Below are 26,737 nucleotides of genomic sequence, written 5' to 3' on the forward strand. Positions count from 1 at the left end.
GAGATCGACAGGCAGATCGGTGCGGTGTCTGCAGTAACGGGGACTCTGCCCCGGTCCGTAGTGGTGAAGAGAGAGCTGAGCCGAAAGGCGAAGCTCACGATTTATCGGTCGATCTTCGTTCCTACCCTCACCTATGGTCATGACTGAAAGAACAAGATCACGGGTACAAGCGGCCGAAATGAGCTTCCTCCGTAGGAAGGCTGGGCTCTCCCTTAGAGATAGGGTGAGAAGCTCTGCCACTGCTCCTCTGCGTTGAGAGGAGCCAGATGAGGTGGCTTGGCCCCTAGTTAGGGTGCCCCCTGGGCACCTCCCTGGTGAGGTGTTCAGGGCATGTCCCTCCGGTAGGAGACCTCTGGGAAGACCCAGGACACGTTAGAGAGACTATGTCTCTCGACTGGCCTGGGGATCCCCCCGGATGAGCTGGAAGAAGTAGCTGGGGAGAGGGAAGTCTGGGCTTCTCTTCTTAGGCTGCTGCCCCTGCGACCCGACCCCGAATAAGCGGTAGAGGATGGATGGATGGATGGATGGATCAATCAATCAAGTACTGTGAAATTGGAATTTTAAAATGTGAGGTTATAACGTTTTAAACCTGAGGGGGCAGTGTTGTAACTATAAGTGTTTTGGCTTCCATACAATTCCCACGAAGAAGTACTACTTACCAGCGTTCTCATAGGTTGTAGAAAAATATCTATAGTCAAAGGTAAGAACGTAAAATACGTATTATACTTACAACTATTTGTAATAATGTGTCATCTAATTTCAAATCCACCCTTAAAGGAGCTTTAGACCTTTGCGACTTCTCTAACATCTCTCACATAACATTGCAGTCCCCGTGCCCTTGAGTAACAGTTAATAGCTCTTAGCTAACCCTGTTAGCCTGGAATCAAAGATCCTCAATTAAAAGGCTTATGTGCGACAACCGCATCTTGAAGCGTCTACAGTCGTTACTTGCAGTAATGACCAGCGCAAATCTTTCATTATAATTGGTTTGACCGCTTTTTAGGTAAATTTAGGGTCTGTACAACACGGGAGTTGCTACGTAGCATCAGATTTAGAATAGTTTATTTAGTAGCAGAAGGTACACACTATGTGTAAGAAATAAGAATTTTATTTTATAGCAATGTTCAGAAATATAGTGTGAAAAAATAGAATTACACGAACAAATAGAAGTCCTAATTGCATAAGTAACAGCTCTGTTCACAATTCCAGAATGTCCAAATACGTAGTAGGAAAATGCATAAAATTATCAGTGTGTCTAATAATATGCAACATTAGGTAGACAGTGTGTAGCAACAAGAAAAATATGTTCAGTGTGTGTGACAATAAATCCAGTCGTTGGACAGATCAGACATGCACAAACTAGTTGAGTTCATGCATCATAACGCAATTTTAATACGAAAAACCTAATAATATTCTGAGGTATTGCACGAGATTATAAAAGGAACCAGAAGCAAATCTAAAATACAATGCATTACTTTAAAATCAGGATTCTGCCACTATTTTACTCTGCTGGTACTTTGCTGTAGCCTACGCTGGACTGAACAATAAACATGAATGTCTCAATTCTAGATTCTCAACCCTTGTTTCTTACTATATGATCAAATGTTTCGTGCAATTTTAATGGCTGCTGATGGAATTTCTCCAGAATTTTAAACTTGCATGTTATGATAATTGCATATTTTTGACAGCTAAATACACTGCAGAACAACAGAAAAATTGAAACAAAAGAATACAAGTAATCATTCATCAGTACTCAAACTCATCAGTAATTGTAAGCTGTCAAAATCTATTTGATCTGCTTTCCTACTTGCAGAGTTATGTTGCGACTGCCGCATGTAGGCCGCACTGTGGCCAGGGCAGCAAAAGGCAGCTTGGCTCCCTTCACTACTGGTAATGTTCATCCCAGTTTTAATTTTTCAGTTCTACATTTACTGTATATTTCTTCATATTGTAATAGATATTGTCTTTATCCTGCTTTTGAGAACAGTGTTTACAATAGTGCTGAATCAATTTATCAGGGTTCCCTTAATTGTCTAAAATATTCTTTGTGTAATATGTTTTGTTTCCACAGGAGTGCGGGCTGCCAGCAATATGGTGGAAGTGTTTGTGGATGGGAAACCTGTGGAGGTAGAGCCTGGAACCACGGTGCTGCAGGTAAGAAAACAGTGCATTATTTTAGCAATGTTATGGTTCTATTGCTTTATGCTGCTTGCTGTAAATTTTAAGTTGCAAGATAATATTGAACTCATTTAAGGGTTTTTCTCAACTATATTATTAATAAATGGCTATTAACAGAAGACTGATGGATGTTGCAAATAAAACTCTACATTGTTTATGTTTCCTGTTGTCTGTTTGTTCCCCAGGCGTGTGAAAAGGCAGGAATCCAAATCCCCAGGTTCTGCTACCATGAGCGCCTATCAGTGGCAGGAAATTGCCGCATGTGTTTGGTGGAGATTGAAAAAGCTCCCAAGGTAACAGTGAAATATTTATTCTCTGTGTAGATTGTAAATGATTATATGTAATATAGTTTTATATTATATTTATTTTAATGAAGATAGCCGTAAAGTGTCGCCAGTGCAACGCCTCGTAAATTGTGAATTTTATCACTATCATGACATGCTTTGGGTTTTTTTGCCGTTACTTAGATTCTTGATGGTGATGGTCATTGTGTTCACTTAGTATAATGAAGAAAGAGTACTGTGTCATGTAAATGTGGCTAGTAAGTCTTCCACTCCAATCTAAACCAAATTGTCAAGAGCTTTAACAAAAAAAATCAAGAGTTGTTGGCAATTTTACATAATTACATGTTGTCCATTAGAACCATTTTCAAACAAAGATTTACTCTTGTGTATTGATAATGACACTACTGAGGCCAGCACACAAGCACTGCACTTTATGTGTTTTATTGTGTTGTGCACGTGGACATAAACTCAGTCATGTAGTTCATGCATTGTTCATCTTAACCTCAGGTTTGAATAGGATTTCTTATCCTGACAAATGTTACAATGACTAATAATGAAAAAATTAAATTGCACTAATATTGCAGATATTACATTTTCCCAGTCTTTAACAAGCAATATTTATTATTTATTTATTTCCTTGCATTGCTCCCCTGTAAAATTCATTAATTCACGTCTATATTTACTGCACTTATTCTGCCCAGATTCTGCGCAATTAGCAGGTTTCAAAAAGGTCTATAAAAGTAGACTAGAAGCCAGCAAGTCTTATCCAGCTCCTCTTTTGATGACCTGTTTTCAGTTTTTCAGGGAGTACTTGAAACCAACCCTTGACAATTTCTTTGTTAATGATACAATGGGGATGTCAGTTGGAAAGGAAAGTATGCAATAGCCTGAACAGTACTTTATATAGCCTATTATTTATAACTAGGTTTTAGTTGCACTTACCTGCAATGCATAATATTTAAGCTTGCCATAGGCAAAATGCTGACAATGCATGTAATTATTGTTAAATGGTTGTTGTCTTGTTTTCCAAAGCCTGTGGCAGCCTGTGCCATGCCTGTCATGAAGGGGTGGAACATTCTCACTGACTCAGAGAAGACACGTAAAGCCAGGTAAAATAAACCTTTCTAAATGTGCTTTGAAAATGATTTATGACATTGCTTAAAACTGCATTTTGACTGTTTATATTAGAGAGGGAGTGATGGAGTTCCTGTTGGCCAATCACCCACTGGATTGTCCCATTTGTGACCAGGGAGGAGAATGTGATCTTCAGGTAGAATGTTGACCTTCAAGCCCAGCTTCATAATCATCGTTCCTCCATGCTAGTGCTCAAGGCATCATGTTAAGTAGAATACAAGACTGTACTCAGTTTCTTTCCCCCTGTCTGGACACAGACACCCCCTGAGTGTTTTTAGATGCTTTTCAGGGATGAATATGAGCAAATTCATGAGGATTTTGCACAATTGATAAATGTTTCTTTGCCTAATAGGTATTGGTTTTCAATGTATTAATTTATTTCTTTATTCAGGATCAATCCATGCAGTTTGGGTCTGACCGCAGCCGTTTATCAGAGGACAAAAGAGCAGTAGAGGACAAAAACATTGGGCCGCTCATCAAAACCATTATGACACGTTGCATCCAGTGCACTCGCTGTGTTCGGTGAGAATATAACAGACATTCATATCTCAGCAACAGTATTAGGTCTAAATAACAATACGGAACATTTTATTCTGACTCTTGACCGGTAATGGTCATCAATTATTCAGAGAGGAGACTGCCATGTACACAGGATGTGCCAGTGTTGCTGTGGTTCACTAAAGAAATTGTGCAATTATTATTATATTATCACATTATTAACATGCCATTTAGTAATACAAATAAATGGTAAATTGTTCATTTAGTTATAAAGCTAAAAAGATGATCGATCATGATCTTAAATGTTTTTTCACAGTTTATATAGATATTAATATTAGAACATAGTAGTAGAGATGGTCATGAGGTCATGATTGATAACTGAAAGATAGTTTGGTGATGCACTAAATATGATAATATACTGCCGGCCTCAAGAAAGTTTGACCAGTGGGAAAACAACTTTCCATTTAGCTTATTCCTGATAAATTCAGCAAAAAAAACCCAAGTTGCACTTGTAATATGCAGAAACTATGTGGAACATTACTACATTCACAGGCATCTGCGTGAAAGAGAAATGGCTTAAAACTAGCAAGGTAATCTTATAATATGTTTAATAGATATTAAACATATTATATTGCAATATTTTTTTATAATCCTCATAAATACAAACATAAGGCACTGTTTCAGAAAGTTAGTTGAATGATGTTCTCCAAGCCATTAGGGATAAAGGCATTTAAGTCCTTAGAAGCCTATGATGACTGACATTTCCCACATCTGAAAAAACAAAAGGGGAAAACCCCCCAATATTTGTCACTTGAGTTGATTGCAACTCAAGTTAATTCAGTAAAATAAACAAGTGGAGAGACCCTTTTACTGAGTTAGTTCCGTTACTGATTTTGTTTTTGAAGGTTTGCCAGTGAGATAGCTGGTGTTGAAGACTTGGGAACAACTGGAAGAGGAAACAACCTGCAGATTGGCACATATGTAGAGAAGATGTTCATGTCGGAGCTTTCGGGAAATGTTATTGACGTATGTCCTGTGGGAGCACTGACCTCTAAACCATATGCCTTCACAGCACGCCCATGGGAGACCAGGTGGACAATATTTGACTTATTCCGCACTGTTACCACAAGGAATCAGTTGCATTAATTATTAGGTTAACTATAGTTTTAGTTTGATATCCTTCTGTTGATGTCATTATTTCTAACTTCCGTTGTTGCAGGAAAACTTCAACAATTGATGTGTTGGATGCTGTAGGCAGTAACATTGTGGTGAGCACGAGAGGTGGGGAGGTGATGAGGGTATTGCCCAGGCTGAATGAAGATGTCAATGAAGAATGGATTTCTGACAAGACCAGGTAAATAGTGCAAGATAAGTGGATCATTTCTTTAACTTTGCAGACGTGCAATATTGAGCTACGACAGGACTTTACAGGCCACCTCTTAGGGAAATTAGATAATGGCGAGTTTACTGTACAGTACGAGCTGCTATCCTTGTGTGACCTTTGCTTATGCAAGATGGCTTGTCAGATGTGTCATGTCAAAATCTACATTTGACACATTCTGTCTCATTTCTTCAAGAGTGACTGACATCTGTGTGGAAACCTACTGGTGTTTGACTAAAATGTGTCCTAGTTTAATTGATTAAAAATGCTTTATGTTATCAGGTTTGCATATGATGGTCTGAAGAGACAGAGACTAACTCAACCATTGGTCAAAGATGCTTCAGGTCAGCTGACCCCTGCAACCTGGGAGGATGCTCTTATTCGTGTTGCTGGAGCAGTAAGTCCAAATCTGTCAGTATGTGTCTGTGTTCCAATTGTGATGACTATTCATTTGGTTTTCTAAAAATGCGATGAAAGGAGGTTATGTGTGACTGCTTTGATTCTTCTGCAGATCACCGGCTGTACTTCTCATATTTAAGGGTTTTGTCCTGTGCTCTTTGTGTAGCTGCAGGGTGTGCAGGGCAATGAAGTAGCAGCCATTGCAGGAGGGATGGTTGATGCCGAATCTCTGGTCTGCCTCAAAGATCTCCTCAACAGACTTGACTCAGAAAACTTCTGCACTGAGGAACTCTTCCCAATGGCGGGTGCAGGGTAAATTTAGAATGGAATAGAATGGGATTCAGTCACTTTATTCTTTAGAGAGACACATGCACAATAATGAAAAAAAAAATTTAAAAATTGGCTGATTAAACACTACACATCAACCACATAAGCTATGACTAGTCAACTCATCTGCTCTAGTGTATATTCCCCTCTTCTGTTTTATGTGTCCGATTGTCTGTTTAAATTGTCCTGTCTGTTTAATTTCCTGTTGGCTGCCCAAAAGGATGGCTCATGTTTGCAAATGTAAACATTTTTACCTGTTTTCATCAGAGTTCAGTAGAGTTAGGTTTTTATATGCTGCATGGTAACCCTGCTAATTACTGAAAGCAAATGCAACAAACACTGGTTGCAGCTGCATCAACAGCACAAATAATTGCAGAATGGCTCGCACACAAAAAAAAAGCAATCCAAATCATTTTTAGAACACTTCACAAGCAACGTGACACACATGTTGACTCATACATTGGCAGTGGATGGCACTGAGTTAGCACACATTGGTTTAGGGATTGTCAACAATCGCAAAATCAGAATTTTGCGATTGTTGACAATAATTTTTCTTTAAAATTCTAATGCTGAATAGGAGAAGACCTGATGGCACAGGTCATAAAATGCACACAATGAATTCTGATTAGAATATTGACTTTGAAACTATTCAGGTAAAAGCATTCATGATCTTTTTGCAGCACTGACCTGCGGTCCAACTACCTCCTGAACTCGCGTATTGCTGGTATTGAGGATTGTGACCTGTTGCTGCTTATTGGAACGAACCCACGTTACGAAGCTCCGCTCTTCAACGCCCGAATCCGCAAGAGGTAATTTTGTGTCCACCCCTGCACACTAGAACATATTATTGTTTTTAGCAGTACACAATGGCCATACACCGGGTTTGCACTGGACACAGTGCCATGAGTACCAAGAAGCGAGGGAGTTTCCTTACGGCTCCCATGTTAACAGATTCATGCCATGAGGCGGACATTTTCGCATCTGGTCTATTTTGTGTGCGAATGATCGGATCAAGCTGGCATCAAGTCAAACCAAGGAAAAAAAACGAAGGAGTCCAGTCAATATTCATAATGAAACTATTTTCAAAATAAAAGACAGGGAGCAACAAATGCGATGATATATTAGTGTGCTTACTCTTCCTGCACTTCAGTGTAAGTGATGTTACTGACTTGAGATCAGTAAGCTTTCTTTATATATGTACATTTGATTTAATTATGGACTCAAGTTAAATTGTAGCTAAGTTGTCTTTTATATGAATTTAGGCATCATTTGGCCTTATTGTAACATAAGCCTAACTTATAAAAAAGAAACCAAGGTAGTTTTCTCTGTCAACTTTACTGTTTTTCTTCTGTTGAAGATGTTTCACCTTCTATCCAGAAGGTTTCTTCAGTTCTGAGGTTCTCCAGAACTGAAATTCTCCAGTTCTCCAAAAGGCGAAACGTCTTCAAGAGAAGAAAAACAGTCCAGTAGACACAGAAAACTACCTTGGATAACTAGGACCTGGATGATTGAGAATCTACACAGACATAAGAAGGAAACATTTATGTATAATGAATCTGATATTGTTTATTATAATACGGACCTTGAACAAATAATTGCATACTAAAGAGCAGTATTATGTCCAGCGGGAGTTTTTGGCATGTGCCATGCCCTCAATGTTGATTACACATCTGTCCATAGCTAAAGAACAGCTTAAGGCAGAAGGAAGGTGTGCAGGAATGTTCTGTAAAACTTGCCGATTACAAGTAGCACAGGTAGTGATGCAAGATTAAAACAAATGAAAAGATAAAATGTAAGATTCATTTTAATGACCTTTCTGTATTTTCTGTCAGCTGGCTTCACAATGAGCTGAATGTCGCTGTGATTGGTCATAAGGTTGATCTGAGCTACTCTTACGACCATCTCGGTGAGGATGTGTCTATACTGAAGGAGTTGGCAAATGGCACACACCCTTTCTGTAAGGTAAAGAAACACATGCAGGATGGATACGTCTGAGAAGGAATTTTGGCACGCTTTGGTTGTACTTGAATTTTTTCTTTTACCTGCCTTCAGGCCCTCTTGGCTGCAAAACGTCCAGTTGTGGTCGTAGGCAGTAGCAGCCTCCAGAGAGAAGATGGAGCTGCGATTTTAAGTGTTGTTTCTACTATTGCTCAGAATGCCAGAAGCAGTGGTAATGTGGAACAAGGGTGGAAAGTCCTTAACATCTTGCAGAGGTATAACCTGACCTCAATTGATATTTTACCGGTTCTCATTTTTTTTCTTTCTTTTGCCACATAAATTTTTTTCTAAAAGGAATTTGACGCATCATTTTTTGTTTATTTTTAAACAGCATTTGAATTTTTAGACTCATATTTTCTATGTGAATAGAGTGGCCAGCCAGGTAGCAGCATTGGACCTGGGCTACAAGGCTGGTGTTGAAGCTATCAGGAAAACCCCCCCGAAAATCCTCTTTCTGCTGGGAGCTGATGGGGGTTGCATTACCAGAGCTGACCTGCCTAAAAACAGCTTCATTATCTACCAAGGTACACGTAGCAAAAAACAGCTTGTATATGTATACAATGCTTGTATGCAAGTGTGTTTACAGGCTATAACCAATTATCAGTTTAACTTCACCCTCCCATTCCGCCCCAGGTCACCATGGAGATGTCGGCGCTCCGATGGCCGATGTAGTCCTACCTGGTGCTGCATACACTGAAAAATGTGGCACATATGTCAACACCGAGGGCAGGAGTCAACATACACGGGTTGCCGTTACCGCCCCTGGAATTGCCAGAGATGACTGGAAGATTATCAGAGCCATCTCTGAGGCAAGCCATGACAAAAGCACTTGGCGCCATACTAGTCATTCATTTTTGATAACACTATTTGCCTATTGCAGCTGGCTGGTGTGACACTTCCGTATGACTCTCTGGAAGAGGTTCAAACCAGACTGGCTGAAGTGTCCCCTAATCTGGTCCGGTACGATGATGTAGAAGAGGCAAACTACTTCAAACAAGCAAATGAACTTGCCAAGGTACTTATGCAGTCATTATTACATTATAACTTGGTCAATAACATTATTACAACACAGTTTTAAAATAGAAATCTCCAATTGGAGGCTTTCTCAGACTAGTTGAAGTCGTAGAAAAATAATTTGTCTTTAAATACCATCAGTAAATAATGAGTATGCCTTATTATCTTGACTCTACACATTGTGTTGACACAATAGTTATAGTTTGAAATGTGTGGAATGATTCTGAACCCTGATATTGCGAAGAGTTTGGCTGCTAGAAGTATATGGTTCATATCTTTGTCACAGGCAGTGCAGCAGGACCTGTTGGTGACTCCCCTGGTTCCACCTCAACTCACAATAAAGGACTTCTACATGACAGGTAGGCTTATCGTGGTTTTAATGAAATGTAGAACAAATCATGTCACTGTAAACGATAAGAGTCCAATCTGACTAATCTCTTTTTCCTTCTTCATTCTGTCTGTTTACAGATTCTATCAGCAGGGCTTCCCAGACAATGGCCAAATGTGTCAAAGCTGCATCAGAAGAAAAATTTGTTGATGACCTTTCGATTTGCTAGAAGAAAAATCAACCTCAAACATTATCACCTTTGGTCGAAAATCCTCTGCCAAAACCCATTAATTTAAAGTTGTTCTTGACGGTTGTCATACAGTTTTATCATTTTCACTTCTGAGGATGGTCTTTATTTAATAAGATGAGAAACATCAACTTAAGAATAAAATGTTAAAGGAGGTTTTACGCTGTGTGATTTTGAAACATCAACTCCTATTGGTATCATGTATTGGTAAAAGGTTCAAATATATAAATGTTACTTGTAATCCAATCACATTAAAACAGAAGATTAAGATTATTCTAACAATTATGCACTACACTATAAAATTACCTGTTTTAAAACTATAGAGGAAAGGGATGAAGGGTTTCAAAGTTTTTGTCCCAGAAGAGGTGTTTTGAATAAAAACATTTCCAGTATCACAATCTAAATTCTGATTCACTTTTGGGAAAATAATTATTATGCACACATTTTAAGTTATGCAGTACCAATCAATAAAAAAAATAGGGTACTAAATGTAGAAATGCCATAAAATAAATGTGTAATTCCAATAATATTGTGAATAACACATACAATACCCACAAAGGTCATTAAATGTACATGTATATGTATAATATACATGTTAAATAGGCTCTAATCAACTGATAGAATAATTGCTGAGGTAGAAGAATCAAATACACAAATGCCTCTAATCTATCCAGCGCTAAAATCTGGCTGGTTATGGGTGGGGAAAGTTACCAACCAGCTATTATGATGCATTAAGACTTAATGCATCATAATTAATAATTAAGTGTTTAAATATCATCAACAGTACTCAAATCTATCAAGTCCCTTCGCACTACAGCCAAGGCTCATGGACATTGTTTCTATTTTTGTAAACCATCAGTAAATTCCCGCGCATTAGCAATTTGCCATTGGGCGATACAGCTGTGACGTACGTTTTGGTCCGGATCTGGTCCAATCAGCAGCCGGATAAGTTAGTAAATCCAGCCAATGGGACGTCAGAAGCAGTGTGTGACCGAGTAAGTGTCTAGCGGGCTCAACTCGAGGCTCGTCCCCTTGGCTGGTCTTTCTGGATCTCACTGCAATGGCGGAACAGCAGCAGTTCTACCTTTTGCTGGGTAACCTGATGAGCCCTGACAACAATGTCAGGAAACACTCAGAGGTGAGAGAGGGGAAATACGGCCGTTTATTTAGGTGGCAACTGGGACGATTATGCTAAAAAGCTAATAGCATCGCTACCCAGTCTTAGCGCGCGCTGTGCATTCGCATCAAGCCCACGTGCATTGTGAAGCCGATGACGAGCTGTAGCCGGCTAATTCTAGCTGCTTCCTCCATGTTGCAGTGATATTTCTTCCCGCTGTGTTTCATGTGATTGCCAACGCAGTTGTCACACTCGTACATTCGTCAAAATCGAAAACCAAACATTGTAGTTGATCTTAATGCAAAATGAGTACTTATGAGACGTGTAGTTGGTTCGCTTAGTTACCAGGAAGTAGCTGGAAGCTAAATAGCTACAATAGTCTTGCTCGTTTTATTAGCTAGCAACGCAAGAAGAGAATGGATTGCGAAAACAATCAAACAGGGTCCTCTACTTTCTTACCGGTCGTAATATCGCCAAGGCAACACAAATTTGTGTGTGATGTCGCCATTTAGATTACTATAAGTGCAGTCAGCAGGCGTTAACGTGTTAGCGTTGATATGTGGTGGCCTTTAGTCACTTCGTTTTTACATGACCGCTAACTCCGTTTTATGGGTGCACAAAAAGGAAAGTTTCTCAATTCCAGGCTTGTCTCACACGGATTGGTATCGGACCATGGCCTTTGGCCGGGCCAGTTGTTCTTAGAAATGGTTTTGTGTGGCGCTCAGTCAGACTTGCCTATTCACTTTACCCACCATGTTTTGTCTAGGCTAACTATTGTTGTTAAGGCCAGCTTAAGCATCCGACTTTCGGATGAGGCGTTTCCTATCACGCTGGCCAGTCAGCGGTTTCCTTTAGAAAGAGTCTGGCTCTTTTATGAGGGGCTGCTCATCGGGACTCAGCGGTAATTCCTGACTCACGCAGGGCACCAACTGGGCTGTCCTCGCTATTATGGAGCATTTCAAACTATTATGTTTTACTGATGCAAAACAGGAAGTCATAAGCTATCAATTAAACCTTTTATCACCTGCAGCAGAACCCCTTTGCTTGTGGTTTTGCTGTATTTTGTGTTGTCTCAGATGTATACGAGAATGCATTTCTTTGTTTGTGGTTTCTCCCAGAAATGCATCCTTATTATCCTTAAATATCTTTTCAATGTTTAGTTTCTTAACTTTTCCACTCTTCATTCTATTTTCAGGAGACCTATGACAGTATTCCAGGTCAGAACAAGATTACATTCTTGCTGCAAGCCATCAGAGATGCATCAGCTGCAGAGGAGGTTTGTTCATTAGCATTTGTGGAGAACCTGTGTTGCCTAAAGACCTTTTTAAGAAGGTGCCACATTGAAGGCATTTCATGTAGTCAATGGTCTTAAGTCATCATGTGTGTACAACCCAGTCTGCATAGTACATAGTTGTGTTAATGGGGATGAAGCTTGCCCATCAAAATTCATATTCTGTCCTAGACGCGTCACATTTATGGGTAGTTTTGTTAAGTTACCAAACATGATCTCTGTGGCATCTCTTCTTTTTCTGTTCCTCAAGGTTGATATTTTTAGTGCCGTTATTTTTAGAGGTGGGGGGACTCAAAGGTTCCTTTGTGATTTATTGACTAGTTTTGTCAGTAGTTAAGTAGCCTATTTAAGTTTATTCCGCTAATGTGTTTCACATTCAATGTCACCTATTTTCAAACCACTGAATTAAACAAGAACTTTTTATTAAGAAAGAACTTTCATCATACTTGAAGACAAAGGGGTTGTCTGTGAATTGTCTCTCTGAAACCAGTGATTTTGTGCAACCAGGTCAGACAAATGGCAGCAGTACTACTGCGCCGACTGTTATCGTCATCCTTCGAGGAAATCTACCCCGGCCTGACGATTTCATTACAAGCAGCCATAAAGACAGAGCTAGTGACCATCATCCAGACGGAAAACGCTCCAAACATTCGCAAGAAGGTCTGCGATGTTGCCGCTGAGCTTTCCCGCAACCTTGTTGGTATGATCAGATGTCTGGAAAAGATAACTGCTTATTGTAATGGAGATTTCTTTAAAATGCTCCTTTTGCTTTACCTAGATGATGATGGTAATAACCAGTGGCCAGAGCTGCTTAAATTTCTTTTTGATGCTGTGAATTCTTCCAATGTCGGCCTGCGTGAAGCTGCTCTGCATATATTCTGGTGAGTCTCTTCTGACATTCTTGGTTGTCCTGGTTTTCATGCATGGCTTGGAGGATCAATTGTATTTAGACGGACGGCAGCTAACCCTTGTTGGCTTTATCAGGAACTTCCCAGGAATCTTTGGCAACCAGCAGCAGCACTACATGGAAGTCATCAAACGTATGCTTGTTCAGTGCATGCAGGACCAGGCCAACCCACAGGTGAGTTTTGATTTTAGGATTTTAGATGATGCTGGGCCGATTTTAGTCACTATTACATTGCTATATATTTCATTCTTGACCTTTCAGATACGTACCCTGGCCGCTCGAGCAGCAGCGTCCTTTGTTCTTACAAATGAAAGGAACACAACCCTGTTGAAGCAATTCTCTGACCTGCTTCCTGGGATCCTGCAGGTACACAATGAACCTTTTCACGTGTACATAAATGTTCACTCAAATTTGGCGATGTCTCCATAGTTGGCACTAGCTTTATTTGAACGTGATTCGTCAGTGCAAACATTCTACTTGCTCATGTTGTGCTGCGACATTTGCACCTGTAAGTAATGTATGGATGTTTTTACACAGGCAGTGAATGAGTCCTGCTATCAGGGAGATGACTCCGTGCTCAAGTCCTTAGTGGAGATCGCTGACACGGCACCCAAGTACCTCAGGCCCAACCTGGAGGCTACACTGCAGCTTTGTCTGAAGGTGAATCAGACTAGTTGATTTATTTCACACGTGAATCCTGTTTGCATAAAGTCAGACACTTGGGCTGTTATTTTTGTTATCTATGAATTGTATTTGACCACTACCTTGCTTACCCCTTTAGCTATGTGCTGACACCAACCTGGCAAACATGCAGAGGCAGTTGGCTCTGGAGGTCATCATCACTCTATCGGAGACTGCTGCCGCCATGCTGAGGAAGCACACAGCAATTGTGGCCCAGTGTGGTGAGATTTCAGTTTACCATTTATTTCTCACTTTTCTCTTCATAGTTTAGAGCCAGATAACATGGGTAGAGTATGTAGATAAATAAAATAAGTATATACATTTCTTAAATGATTATTTTCAGTGCCCCAGATGCTGGCCATGATGGTCGACCTTGAAGATGATGATGAATGGGCCATGGCTGATGAGCTGGAGGATGATGATTTTGACAGGTTCAGCCTTATGACCATCACCAGGAACTGACCCTTGGCCCTATGCACGTTTATTCATTTTGAGTTTTTATTGTTTGTCTAGTAATGCGGTTGCTGGGGAGAGTGCGCTGGACAGAATTGCCTGTGGCCTGGGAGGAAAAATCATCTTACCCATGATTAAACAGCACATCATGCAGATGCTGCAGAACAGTGAGTAAATACACCTTTTTTTTTAAAGGTACAGATTTTAGTTTTAGTTGTGAGTAGTGTCACCATATAATGAATCTTGTGTTCGCCTCCAGCGGACTGGAAGTACCGCCATGCTGGGCTGATGGCACTGTCAGCCATTGGTGAGGGCTGCCACCAACAGATGGAGGCCATCCTCCAGGAGATTGTCAGCTTTGTTCTCCTCTTCTGTGCTGATACTGTAAGAAATCCTGGATAATATGTATGTTTTGCCCTGGTTGTCTTACATTGTCGTTAGAGGACATTGTGAAAAATGAACTGGTGTATATATCTTTAAAAAAGAGATTGAAGTTGTGTTTCTCATGTTCAGCACCCAAGGGTCCGTTATGCTGCCTGCAATGCCATTGGGCAAATGGCCACAGACTTTGCCCCAACCTTCCAGAAAAAATTTCATGATAAGGTGAGTCACGGAACAGAAATGAAACATTTCTTTTTGGGGGGGGGGGGGGGTATTAAATCGAGTATTAAATCCACCCAACAACTCGCAAATCAAGATGAACCATTTTGATGGATTGTTGTAGAATACAGTCACCTCTAAAAAGGTCCCATGTTTCAATAATTCACCCCCATTTTAGGTGATTTCCACTCTGCTTGAAACAATGAAAGACCAGAGTAACCCACGGGTGCAGGCGCATGCAGCTGCTGCTCTCATCAACTTCACAGAGGACTGTCCCAAATCTCTGCTGGTCCCATATTTGGACAGCTTGGTGCATCATCTTCACATCATCATGGAAACCAAGCTACAGGAGGTACATTGTGTTTCAATACAGGAATGGCACTATTGCGCCAAAAAAATCAAAGCCTTGAAGGGTTTCCATTTGATTTGTGTCTAGGATATGTGTGAGACTAAGCTAAACCTATTATGTTAACTACATCTTGCATGAAACGTATGTATTGTATATCACCTGTCAACGAAAAAACAAAACCAAGATGGGATTTTTGGTCTGACTTGCCCAGCCTGAATTGCAAGCATCTTCTTCCCACTCTAGTTGATCCAGAAGGGCACCAAACTTGTCCTGGAGCAGGTGGTGACATCCATTGCCTCAGTGGCGGACACGGCAGAGGAGAAGTTTGTGCCATACTACAACCTGTTCATGCCATCACTGAAACACATAGTGGAGAACGCTGTGCAGAAGGAGCTTCGGCTGCTGCGTGGCAAGACCATAGAGTGCATTAGTCTGATTGGCCTGGCTGTAGGCAAGGAAAAGGTACACTGGACTATTGGCTGCATTTTAAATGGAAATGCCTGCCAAACTGCATATTTGACCTGAATGTCTCCGTCTAGTTCATGCCTGATGCCTCGGCAGTTATGCAGCTCCTCCTGAAAACTCAAACCGACTTCAATGACCTGGAAGACGATGATCCTCAAGTACAGACTTGACTGACTTTAAGCAGTATGTGTATATTGAGCAGATCTTCTCTAGTGTCCATTTTGGTTCTTTTTGTGGTTTAGATCTCATACATGATCTCAGCTTGGGCCAGAATGTGCAAGATCTTGGGCAAAGAGTTTCAGCAATACCTGCCCGTAGTGATGGGCCCCCTGATGAAGACGGCCTCCATTAAACCAGAGGTGGCACTGCTGGACAGTGAGTGACTGAAAGGATGTCTCAATGGCATGTTTCGCGTACCTGCTGTCGTCTCATTCAAATGTGTGTGTTCTTTACAGCCCAGGACATGGAGAACATTTCAGAGGAGGATGGCTGGGAATTTGTCAACCTGGGAGACCAACAGAGTTTTGGCATTAAGACGGCTGGGCTGGAGGAGAAGGCCACTGCCTGTCAAATGCTGGTGAGTGGTCTGATTAAGACTGACAGTGGCTTCACATGAATACATCTATGTAGAAGGTGATGAATTGTGTGGTATTCCAGGTGTGTTATGCCAAAGAGCTGAAGGAGGGTTTTGTGGAGTATACGGAGCAGGTGGTGAAGCTGATGGTTCCTCTTCTAAAGTTTTACTTCCATGATGATATCCTTTATTATGCTGTGCAAAAAAAAAAAAGCACTTAGAGAGCGGACCTTTTGCCAAGGCTACATAATTTGGTTGGTTGATTCGTCAAATTCCATCTGGAATTTGAAACTTCACCAAAACTTAATGAAATTTTCACAGGACAGCATTAAGTCAATCCTAATGTTTTGGTTTATTTTGCTAAAAATCAGAAAAACGCCAGCTATCACATTGCCTTCTTGGTGAAGTAATGAATACAAGGACATGACGGGAAAAAATCTTTTATAGCTGTTGTTCAGAACAAAATGGTATTTTATTTTTTTTGTCCTGAACTTTTTCCACGCGTGCGTGTCGCGGCAGCCGAGTCGATGCCCCTCCTGCTGGAATGTGCACAGGTCCGAGGCCCAGAGTACCTAACCCAAATGTGGCACTTCATGTGCGACGCTCTCATAAAGTCAATTGGAACGGAGCCTGATTCGGACGTCCTGTCTGAAATCATGCACTCCTTTGCTAAGGTGAGTCGATCAGGGAAAACACGCAGGTACCCTTTGGGATTTCATTGACATCATGTTCTTTTGAAGTGCATAGAGTTGATGGGAGATGGCTGCTTGAACAACGAACACTTTGAAGAACTGGGCGGGATTTTAAAAGGAAAACTGGAAGAGCATTTTAAAAACCAGCAGCTCAGACAGGGTGAGTTTTCATTAAAACACTGATAAATTGAAATGTTTCTGCAATTTTTGCTCTGACTTATGTTTAGGAATTGAATATAAAGCTGATAATGTCCCAAACCTTTAAGCCACCTTCTATACAGCATCACTCCTTTTGTACAAATACAATACTACATATCATCACAATTGAAATTTGAGAGGTTGGTTCATTTTTTATTTTCTTGCATTACTTTATTTTTTGTAAAATGAGTTCTTTTTGTCCTTCATAGCCAAGAGAGAGGATGAAGACTATGATGAGCAGGTTGAAGAAGTACTACAAGATGAGGTAAATATTTTATCCTTTGTAAATGTCAAAGCCTTGCAAAAATGGGGGAAAGTAAAATGGGTTTGTTCCGTCCCCCAGGATGAGAATGATGTGTACATTCTCACCAAGGTGTCAGATGTTCTACACTCGGTGTTCAGTAGCTACAAAGAGAAGGTGCTGCCTTGGTTTGAGCAGCTGTTGCCACTAATTGTCCAGCTGATAGTAAGTGTTGCCTGTTTTGGTATTGGCTGCTACGCTAATCCAGCCTCTAACCCCCACCAACTGAACTTGTGTCTAGTGCCCCAACAGGCCTTGGGCTGACAGACAATGGGGTCTGTGTATCTTCGATGACATAGTTGAGCACTGCAGCCCTTCCTCGTTCAAGTATGCCGAGTACTTTGTACAGAGGATGTTGCAATCACTGGGCGATTCGAGCCCTGAGGTTCGGCAGGCCGCTGCCTATGGCGTTGGTGTGATGGCTCAGTACGGAGGAGAAAACTACCGCTCATTCTGTACAGGTATGAAATGACTGTTTTCTGCAGTTCCCCGCTTGGTTTATTCTTCAGTTTGAATGTCTGTCTGTCCACCAGATGCTATCCCTTTGCTTGTTGGAGTCATTCATGCAGCTGATGCCCGCTCCAAGGAGAATGTCAACGCCACAGAGAACTGCATTTCTGCTGTTGGAAAGGTCATGAGGTTCCAATCAGAGTGTGTAAACCTCAACCTAGTCCTTCCCCACTGGCTCAGCTGGTTGCCACTCAATGAGGACAAAGAAGAAGCAGTTCACACATTTGACTTTCTGTGTGACCTAATTGAAAGGTAGACCCTAAATAACTATTGTGCCAGTTCACATTCTTCTGACAAACTCCTAGAATCCATGACAAACCTACCCCAATAGCATTGGAATGATTTGGAACCTTACTGTTCGTCTTCTTCACAGCAACAATCCAATTGTCCTTGGACCAGAGAACTCCAATCTGCCTAAAATCTTCCTCATCATCGCAGATGGAGTGGCCAATGAATCAATTAAAAGTGAAGATGCGTGCAGCAAACGGTTGGCCAACGTCATTCGCCAAGTGCAGGTAAGCTCTTGGTGCTTAAAAACTGGAAATTAGAGGGAAGACCCACCGTTGGAGTAGAAATTGGATGTTTTAATGTGACTCGGGAAAGCAGGATTTGAAAACAGTCATTTGGCATTTTGCTACTAGAGGTAACTCTTGTTGAAATATTAAAATACTTTTTAGATAACTGCTCAGTTGCATCAGCAGAGTACAATAGTTCTGTGAAAGGTGGAATTGTAGTCACAGCCTAGTGTGATTTATAATAAATATATTTGGAAGATATTAGTTAAAAATCATCATCTGCCAGCACTGTCAATGGGTAACACTCTTGTCACCAATCATTTGATACATTTTTCTTCTTCCCATCTGATTCTTTCCAGATGTCAGCAGGTTTGTGGACGCAGTGTGTGACGACCCTCAATGAGACCCAGCAGAAAGCCATACAGGACCTCCTCAACACTGCCTGAGCCTGAAGCCCACCTGGATCCCCACTCTTTAGAAAACCTATAAAGACAAGTTGAACTTCTAGATCTCTTCCATCCACTGTGGGCACTGGCCTCAATCCACCCTACTGTTCAGCGCCATCTCTATTCAACCAAACCGAGGAGCAGGTTGGTCATTTCTGATTGGAGGACATTGGAACACCCCACTACAGACTATTTGCCCTCTATCCAAGGAAGTGGGGAAATCAGTGGCCCCTCCATCCAGGCTCACTGAAGACCGCCCCCCCCCCCCCCCCCCCAAAAAAAAAGGCTGTTAAACATTATTTGTCTGTGTCCAAACGTACCAAACTCATTTAAAGGGTGGGCTTGGATAGAGTGCAGTAAGAGGTTAGGGACTGGACATTCTCATGAACTGAGCAATTGAATGTGGAAAGGAACACTAGGTGACTGCTGCCTGTCTCTTGGGCTTTTTTCCTTTCTTGTTGTTCTGGGGGGGGGGGGTGGAAGGACATGCTGGAACTAAAAAGGAAAGGTCCTGTGCCACATTTTAGAGGGTATGCTTCCAAAGTAATGGCATGTTAAGTGGCTGTCTTTAGCAATTTTGAAATGTTGGGACATTTTCTATTGTCTCGAAGAGGGACTGATTAAAGCTGCTTTCCAGACTTATTGGTCATAGGAGTACAAGAGATGTTGAATAATTTTCAACCCTAAAGGTAGCAGACAAATGGAGCAATAACCTGTAGATGGGAATCTGAAAGAACATTGCCTGTTAAATTGTAGAGTGTCTGTAAAATGTGTGCTACCGCGCTCTTAACTTTATGGTTTTGACCCTTTGCAGTCCTGCAGCTGTATTGAAAATGACAATAAAATTCCATTTGAGAATTAACAAGTTTTCTCTTGATTAGCAAGTGATGAGGGCTGCTTTTTAACATTCGGGATGCAAAGTCGTGTTTTTGTAAATTGATTTCCCAAATCTTAAAATCATTTGCCTATAACAAAGCAAGCAGGAGCAACTCGTCTATATGCAGATTTTTGGTCGTATTCAGAAATTCTATCTAAATGTCCTCATGCTGGGTCACCTTGCAGGCCTTTAGTAATGACTACAGTGGACCTTTTAGAGGCTGAATTGCAGGTTCTGGACACACAAGTTGGTCAAGCTCATGACACTTTGACTCAAAATTGACTAATGGAAATGATTTCCCCCCTCTCCCTTGCCAATACACGTTCTTTATCACGTTCCAGCTTGTTTTTACTTTCTAATTCTTCATGAATACCTGGCCAAACACTGCTTTTGTTGTGTTTCTGCATGAGTGGTTTCTAGGTGATCTGGTTTAGCCATAGGTCCGTGAAGGGAGCATCAAGAAATAATGCAGAATAAGTGTACCTCTTTTGTGAGGATATATGGTCTGAGGGTTCTAAAGCAATGTGTGATGAACGTTACAGAAGGAGTTATGTGCTCTTTGACTCTACAACAATCTGCCATTTCCCTCAACTCAAGATTCTGAAGTTGAATAAATATGGCATTGTTAAATCTACACGATGACCAAAGGCAATGGTTACTACTTTGGACTAATTAACTAATTTCAGTTTAAAGTGCAGCAGTTTGTGATCTTTGAATATTTGACATAAAATGGAACACATTTGTCATTGTATCATTCGCCTATGTCACATGCTTTATAACACACCAATTTAAAGAATTTGGCTCCCACAAATCAAGCAGTTGAAGAGATCAGTCATGCTTTATTAGGACATCTACCCTAGCAGCAGCAAAACATTTAAATTAAAGCCAACCCAATTAAACAGTAATTACAAGTCCTGTGACTCTAGACCACAGCTTTACAAAATTACTAAATATACACGAACGTGTGTATAGCCTGGCAGCAGTGCTTAACTTCATGAATAGTACATACTGTATTGTTTTAGGTGATTAAATCTGTAGGCTGTCCTTAGTCAAACAGGCTCGTCTGAGCAATGTAGGGAGGTTACTTTCACGGATGTTGGTTTACTATCCGAACATTTAACACCCCTTCAGCTTGTCAGACTCTGACTTTAAGTCCTTCACTCTTCTGTGGGGTTACAAACTGCCAACTAAGTGGCCCTGCAACAGTTTTGTGCTGACCAATTTTCCAACATTAAAGTTCAAATCCTAACAAGCTCCATCTAATCAAAGATTCAAGGGTTAATTTTTTTCTTAAGATTTGGATCTGTCGCACTGATGTACAGAGAGCATGAAGAGTGAGAAGGAAAACTGCGTGATGAAAATGATAGGGAAATTGCATTTGTGACTAAACACTGGGAGCCACACGAGTTAACAAACATCGGACAAATTGTCATATTTGGCATACAAAGTATTTACAGAAGTGACTGTCAGGTGGTTTCATGTGACAGAAAGTGTGACCCTCAACTACTGTGTCCAGTCTCAATCTCTCCTCAAACTGCCCCAAATCAGCAGTTCTCATCTACTGGAGTGTATCCACAAAAGCATCAAACTCATCGATGTTTTTCTCATACACCGCCAGTTTTTCCGGAAGCGAGTCCTGCAGATAGGAAAAACAAAATCCAGTCTTGGCAATGGTTCTTTAAATGCTCATTTTAAAAAGCAAAAAGCTTGTTTACCAGGTCATCAGCCATTGATTGGGAACTAATGTCCAGCGTGAGACTAGCTAGTTGCGGGGGATTCTGAAACTCTCTGTAGAAAGTACCGAGATCCATTGGCAACAGATCATCTTTTGAAAAAGCTGGTCGCTAAGGAGACAAAATGTTTAAAATGAACACACTCATTTTTAGGTACATCAAACTTAATGTTACAAATCTTTAAGACTGCAGTATGAAGCCTTTACTGTGCAGTCCGCAGAAACAATTTAAAGGTTACCGGTATATGCTCACAGAGCAGCTGACACTTACAAAGTCCACCATGACAAAGTCATCGTGTGGTCCAGAGCCCTCTGAGCCCTGAGAATGAAGGCTGCGCTGGAGGGGGGATGTGCAAAGTGGAGAGTCTGGCGGCTGCACCTGCGCACAGAATGTCCAAATCACAGTAATAAGCAGCGCGATCTAGTGTTAATCATTAGAAAATAATGGTGTCAATAACTCAAATAAAAAATTGGTAATATTAAAAGACAAACTAAAGTGTCTCATTACAGTAAATCCTGTTACCATAGGATCATTCTCCTCTGAGTCCAGGCCTCGAGGAGCAAACTCAGAGAAGGGCAGGTCCAGATTGGCTGTCAGTGTCTAGACACACAAAACAAATCACATCTCAGAACTACTCTAGAGACACTGTAGCAAATATTCTGGAATAAAGATTCATGATCAACGAATGAAGTACTTGTGTGCTGGGTTTATTTACAAAGGCCCCCGTCTTTCTCGTGAAGGCGTTTATTGCCTGGACAGGGTCAGAGGTGGGGGAACTCCGGCACCTCCCTTCTTCCCTCTTGCCTTCCCCACTTTGCAAGAGGCCGTCATCCTCACCACTGAGAGCAGAGACAAATGTTTCCGTACACACCTCACTGGTTCTGTTGTTATTCTAAAAAATGCGGCTACAAACCTGCTTCCAGGTGTGTTTGTTACATTCTCAAAATGCGCATCGGCTCCATGAGAAGGCTGGGCCGGAACCAGCACCACTCCACCCTCCTTCCCAGCATGCAACATCTGAGGAAGAGCAACAATGCCATGTTAGGTGTGTTCATTGGGAAAGATCACAAAGGTGGGTTCCCCGGGTAAGTTCCTGTCACTGGCTGAGTGGAGGCGCCGGTCAGGAATATACGACAGTGGTCTGCCGTTATTTTTCAACCTTGAAACCTTTCTTCTTTTATTATAATCTTCCAGGAAAAGTCTTGCAATGTTTAGAAGTTGGTGGGCTGGGCTCCTTCCACCTAAGACACTTTTGGATGTCATTTTTTAAAATGCAACTTTAACCCCATTCCTCTTTAAAAGTAATTGGTTAGCGTTATGCAAGAATTGTTCTAAAACGTGATTAGATGCAGGATAAGAAAAAAATAATGTAAGCACACATTGATAATACATTGATATTTAAAAAAATATAAAGGCATGTCATTTCATAATGTAACATTCTTAGAATATGTTTTCATTTTTATATAATACTGCTGCATAATCACACCAAAATAACTGCACTGCATTCACTAGGTGTCAAGGTGCATAGAAATGTGAGGTGAGCTCACCGGGTTTGGATTGGCAGCAGGCTGACAAAGGTCTGCTGTTCCTGCCACGGCAGAAGGCTGGTATAATAATCTGGATGAGTACAGCTGGACAGACAGAAAACATGGAAGTGTTTACATGTCACTGTAATCTCTGGGTGTCGCTGCTGAGCACGGGTGTGATGGAAGTGCTAAAATAGGTCTGCTGCTGTAAACAGGCTCCAGTGGAGAAAGATCTCATCTGAATCAATATAATATTACAGGGAATGGGCGGATGCATCACAATTCCTGTTGCATTTACAGAGCAGTGGAAATGAAGTAGTGCAAGACAAGAGAGCATGTTTTAGGCAGATCAGCTGTAAAGCCCATGTTACAGCCATAGAAAATCTGTTTCAATCCAATGTTTCAGCGGCAGCTTTTGTTGCAATCACACATTAAGATCAATAATCCATTAAAACATCCATTAAGCCGGATTTTTACTGTTTGTGAAAGTGTCTTCCATGTTCTCTGCAATGCAAATTGGGTTATTACTCTCACATTTACAGATCAGCAGAAGAACTCGTCATTCTGACAAGAAAAGGTCAAATCAGCAATTGAGATGCCCCACAGACTAGATAAAAAGCCTTGGTGATGAATGATTGGTTCAGTTATCAGTGGCCAGTATAGACTCACAGTGTGAGTGACAAATCCAGGAGCCAATGGAAGCTGAAGACTATCCAAGGGGGTGGGCTTAGACTGTTTAGAGGGCGAAGGGCTCAGTGTGCACACACACTGAGGTGACAGACAAAGAAAATGAAAATGGAGAAAAAGGGGGAAAATTGAAAGAGGTTGGAAATTGAAGAAAAGTCACACAATATGCAGAGAATCTTTGAGAGGGGATGGAAGTTGATCCAACCTGAGATGGAGGAGAGGTTGAGAAGGAGGTGGTGCAGACCTCCTGTGAATCCTGAACCCCTGCAAATGCTCCTCTGTCCTCCTCTGGAGCTCTAGACACAGACACACTTAGCCCAGTTTCTATATTATAGCGAGCTGCTTATTGTCAAAGGATCAACATTTCCATACATACTTGTAGTTGCAGGGCTGTCCAAAGTTTACTGGACGCTGGTTGCTACAGGGGGGGTCCACAAAGTGATCTACAATGATTCCCATGATGGGGGCTAAACGCTCAAACTGCCTGCATGTTTCAAGAAGTTGGACAATGATGAAATTGAGGTGAAGGCAACCAAAGATTACGTGACTGAAAGCACAATCTGGACCATTTTAAATACCTGTTGGACATGAATGCAAGGTTGGTGCGGTAAGCACATGACAGCGTGACCGTGCCAACTGGGGTACCAACAACACCAACACGCACTGTCTGGAAACCTTAGCACAAACACCATGCACAGCATAACAATTTAACAAGACTGTCTTTTTAACTGCTCGATTCATGAAGAAAGTTTCATTTCAAACAATCAAACATTAGACAAATATCAGTGTTAACTAAATATAAGCAAACTTAGTTTTTGTTACCTTCACCTAATCCACCGAGCTGCACTTCCCCAAAATAAATCCTAAAGCGGACAGACACAAGTGAGTGAAAGAGCACAACACCTACATAATCAGACAGGAAATGTCAACTTGCCTATAGAGTATGACATAGTCATGTCCCTGCTTTCTGGACAGTTTGTACGCAGGTGTTACTCTTGTGATAGCCAGCAGAGATTTCAGAAGGACAGACAGACGATTGTAGACTGTATACGACACTTTAATGTCTTTATCACACCTATGGTGAGGAACAGAACACAGAAACTTGTTACAAATCAGCAGCTTGTGAGTCTCAGCTAGTACCCAGCAAACCTAAGTACACCATGCAGCCACTGCAATCCTAATGAGACATTTTCTGTCTCCTTATTTAATGGCCTCTTAAATCAAATCACATATTGCATTGAGTTATTCCTGTGTGCAGCAATTCTGAATGGTATATAGTTCCAACATCCTTAAGGATTTTGCAACAACTTGTAAAAAGTTATGTTTGAAAGCTTGATGCTCCATTACGAGAAACTCCAAATTTTATGAACAATAACAATGCCATTGAACAATAATGGCATTAACAAACAGAGGCATGCACACAATACAGCAATGACTGCAATAAGTTATGGGACCCATTGTTATTATATCGGTCCCATAACTTTATCCAGTTAATTAGTATTGCACCTCTATATCAAACACAATTCAAAGAAGAAAATAAGTAAAAAATGCACGCACTTTTCATTCATTTCCAGGCACCACGTCTCCAACTCCATGGAGTCTCCCTGATGGAAAGGCAGTGAAAGTGGTCACAGCAATATAAAAATGATATACATTTTAGCAACCTTGAGCATTAAACATGTACTGGACTGAGTAAGCCATGGTCAACAGTAAGCACACACCTGTCCTTTATAAATCATGTGCTGAGTATTTTTTGAATAAAAAATTATTTACAAAGGGAAAATGGAATTTTTACCTCTGATGTTTTCAAGGAGATCTCCACACACATGGAGCGACCTATGCCTGGAAGTTGCCCAGCTAGTGCCTTTTTAGCTTCATGAGTGACCTCTGGAATGTCTTTAATGGCCAGGTTAAACTAAAAAAACAAAACACTGTGATCAAAGCCTGGACAACACTATAAACCAGGCAAAAACTCTATAACACACACAGAATCATGCAAAACCTAGTTTACCCAGTCAGAGCCAGTGGGTGACGAGGAAGAGCATGTGCAGATCTTCTCTCCAAGACGAGCTTGTACAATCACCTGGAAGGTCTACAAATGAGATGAGACCAACTTCAGTTGCACTGAAAAAGGCTTTTACACTCCTCATCACTTGTTGGGAACAAAAGCATTCTTACCTTCAAGGCGAAAAACTTGATGAACTTGTCCAAATCTTTTTTATCTTGAGGACTCAAGCCACTCTCCATGTTGTTATGATCCTTCGGTCAGACAAAACACCACTCAGTGTTGTCATGTGTTCATTTCTTTGTGTAGAATGCGTTATTTTTAGCTATTTAGCTATTTATCCGGCATTTACTTAATAATCAAATCTGGACACAGTACCTCACAGTAACACATTCAAATATCAAATGTAAATACCCGCTGGGAAAAACAATTGGGATGAAATGCGGGGATTACGATTCTGGTGAAAAATTATTTTAATTATTTGTCCATTGCTATATATATATATAAATAGCTACTCCTCCAAACATGAACTGCCATAGGTTGGCCATTGAGGCCTCAATGCTTTCATAATTACCAGGAGGTCACAATAAGCTATCCATAAGCAAAGTACAGAATGCATTGTTAAGAGAAAACAGTGTAGTGTATAAAATGTCATCATCGACGCTAACTGTTCTGTTTCAATAAAGGACAAAAATCGACCTATTAGCGAGCGCACATTAGCCCGTGGCTAATATCTGCTGGCTGGACACCTATAACGCACTTTCAGGTTCTATCAGAAAAACTTACATTCGTCTGTTCCTTAATGCCACAGCTTCTATGAAGTATTCGTGCATTTACAAAGGTCAAGATGAAGCACAGAATTCTCAAACTCGTATAACTTGTAGACACAATATCTACACTGAACTATTTCCCGTTTATCTACTCCATGTTTACATGTTTGGATAACTGCAGTTTCAAAAATACATTTTCGTCATATTTTTCAGTCTACAAATGTTACAAGTTAATCAATAAAAATGCATTTC

At 40.9% G+C, this 26,737-nt stretch overlaps 3 protein-coding genes across 5 annotated transcripts; 2 read left to right on the forward strand and 1 right to left on the reverse strand.

Annotated features, from left to right (window-relative positions):
- Positions 1-562: 562 nt before the first annotated feature.
- LOC101065656 (NADH-ubiquinone oxidoreductase 75 kDa subunit, mitochondrial-like) lies at positions 563-10,180 on the forward strand. Its single transcript, XM_003966361.3, has 19 exons — positions 563-700; positions 1,814-1,890; positions 2,072-2,154; positions 2,364-2,471; positions 3,495-3,571; positions 3,651-3,732; positions 3,988-4,118; positions 5,000-5,185; positions 5,314-5,448; positions 5,758-5,872; positions 6,041-6,186; positions 6,882-7,010; positions 8,034-8,163; positions 8,254-8,414; positions 8,569-8,723; positions 8,833-9,008; positions 9,080-9,214; positions 9,500-9,572; positions 9,682-10,180. The coding sequence occupies exons 2-19, from the start codon at positions 1,818-1,820 to the stop codon at positions 9,768-9,770; spliced, it is 2,184 nt and encodes a 727-aa protein (XP_003966410.1). The 5' UTR covers positions 563-700; positions 1,814-1,817; the 3' UTR covers positions 9,771-10,180.
- Positions 10,181-10,767: 587 nt separating this feature from the next.
- Positions 10,768-19,156, forward strand: kpnb3 (karyopherin (importin) beta 3). Its single transcript, XM_003966360.3, has 26 exons — positions 10,768-10,926; positions 12,101-12,181; positions 12,704-12,896; positions 12,975-13,077; positions 13,181-13,277; positions 13,365-13,469; positions 13,641-13,763; positions 13,885-14,005; positions 14,128-14,215; positions 14,298-14,404; positions 14,497-14,621; positions 14,751-14,840; positions 15,016-15,189; positions 15,430-15,648; positions 15,726-15,809; positions 15,894-16,026; positions 16,107-16,228; positions 16,309-16,405; positions 16,727-16,899; positions 16,966-17,077; positions 17,325-17,380; positions 17,459-17,581; positions 17,658-17,877; positions 17,950-18,178; positions 18,300-18,441; positions 18,801-19,156. Exons 1-26 carry the CDS (start codon positions 10,849-10,851, stop codon positions 18,885-18,887), a joined length of 3,282 nt encoding a protein of 1,093 aa, XP_003966409.1. The 5' UTR covers positions 10,768-10,848; the 3' UTR covers positions 18,888-19,156.
- Positions 19,157-19,352: 196 nt separating this feature from the next.
- atg13 (ATG13 autophagy related 13 homolog (S. cerevisiae)) lies at positions 19,353-26,672 on the reverse strand. 3 transcript variants are annotated; one of them, XM_011605995.2, is made up of 18 exons: positions 26,502-26,672; positions 25,889-25,969; positions 25,722-25,802; positions 25,506-25,625; positions 25,268-25,314; positions 24,645-24,785; positions 24,533-24,573; positions 24,289-24,385; positions 24,087-24,194; positions 23,916-24,006; positions 23,693-23,791; positions 23,045-23,128; positions 22,411-22,514; positions 22,213-22,336; positions 22,020-22,097; positions 21,768-21,875; positions 21,480-21,608; positions 19,353-21,400 (listed from the first exon to the last, which is right to left on the reverse strand). In XM_011605995.2, the coding sequence occupies exons 2-18, from the start codon at positions 25,955-25,957 to the stop codon at positions 21,323-21,325; spliced, it is 1,599 nt and encodes a 532-aa protein (XP_011604297.1). In that variant the 5' UTR covers positions 25,958-25,969; positions 26,502-26,672; the 3' UTR covers positions 19,353-21,322. The 3 variants fall into 3 exon arrangements, with proteins under 3 accessions (XP_011604297.1, XP_011604296.1, XP_003966432.1); XM_011605994.2 differs by having other exon boundaries at positions 22,192-22,336; positions 26,502-26,671; XM_003966383.3 differs by lacking the exon at positions 23,693-23,791 and having other exon boundaries at positions 22,192-22,336; positions 26,502-26,671.
- Positions 26,673-26,737: the final 65 nt, after the last annotated feature.

Source organism: Takifugu rubripes, chromosome 8 (genome assembly GCF_901000725.2).
Source record: "Takifugu rubripes chromosome 8, fTakRub1.2, whole genome shotgun sequence".
In the NCBI taxonomy this organism is placed as follows: Eukaryota; Metazoa; Chordata; class Actinopteri; order Tetraodontiformes; family Tetraodontidae; genus Takifugu; species Takifugu rubripes.

Coding starts and splice junctions, on each gene's coding strand:
- LOC101065656 (XM_003966361.3), top strand. CDS start 1,818: ATGTTGCGACTGCCGCATGTAGGCCGCACTGTGGCCAGGGCAGCAAAA. Junction 5,186..5,313: donor GCACGCCCATGGGAGACCAG/GTGGACAATATT, acceptor CCGTTGTTGCAG/GAAAACTTCAACAATTGATG. Junction 9,009..9,079: donor TTATCAGAGCCATCTCTGAG/GCAAGCCATGAC, acceptor TGCCTATTGCAG/CTGGCTGGTGTGACACTTCC.
- kpnb3 (XM_003966360.3), top strand. CDS start 10,849: ATGGCGGAACAGCAGCAGTTCTACCTTTTGCTGGGTAACCTGATGAGC. Junction 16,027..16,106: donor AGAGGTGGCACTGCTGGACA/GTGAGTGACTGA, acceptor TGTTCTTTACAG/CCCAGGACATGGAGAACATT. Junction 16,406..16,726: donor AAAGTTTTACTTCCATGATG/ATATCCTTTATT, acceptor AACTTTTTCCAC/GCGTGCGTGTCGCGGCAGCC.
- atg13 (XM_011605994.2), bottom strand. CDS start 25,957: ATGGAGAGTGGCTTGAGTCCTCAAGATAAAAAAGATTTGGACAAGTTC. Junction 24,386..24,532: donor GCTCGGTGGATTAGGTGAAG/GTAACAAAAACT, acceptor GTTTGTGCTAAG/GTTTCCAGACAGTGCGTGTT. Junction 23,792..23,915: donor CAACCTCTCCTCCATCTCAG/GTTGGATCAACT, acceptor CTGTCACCTCAG/TGTGTGTGCACACTGAGCCC.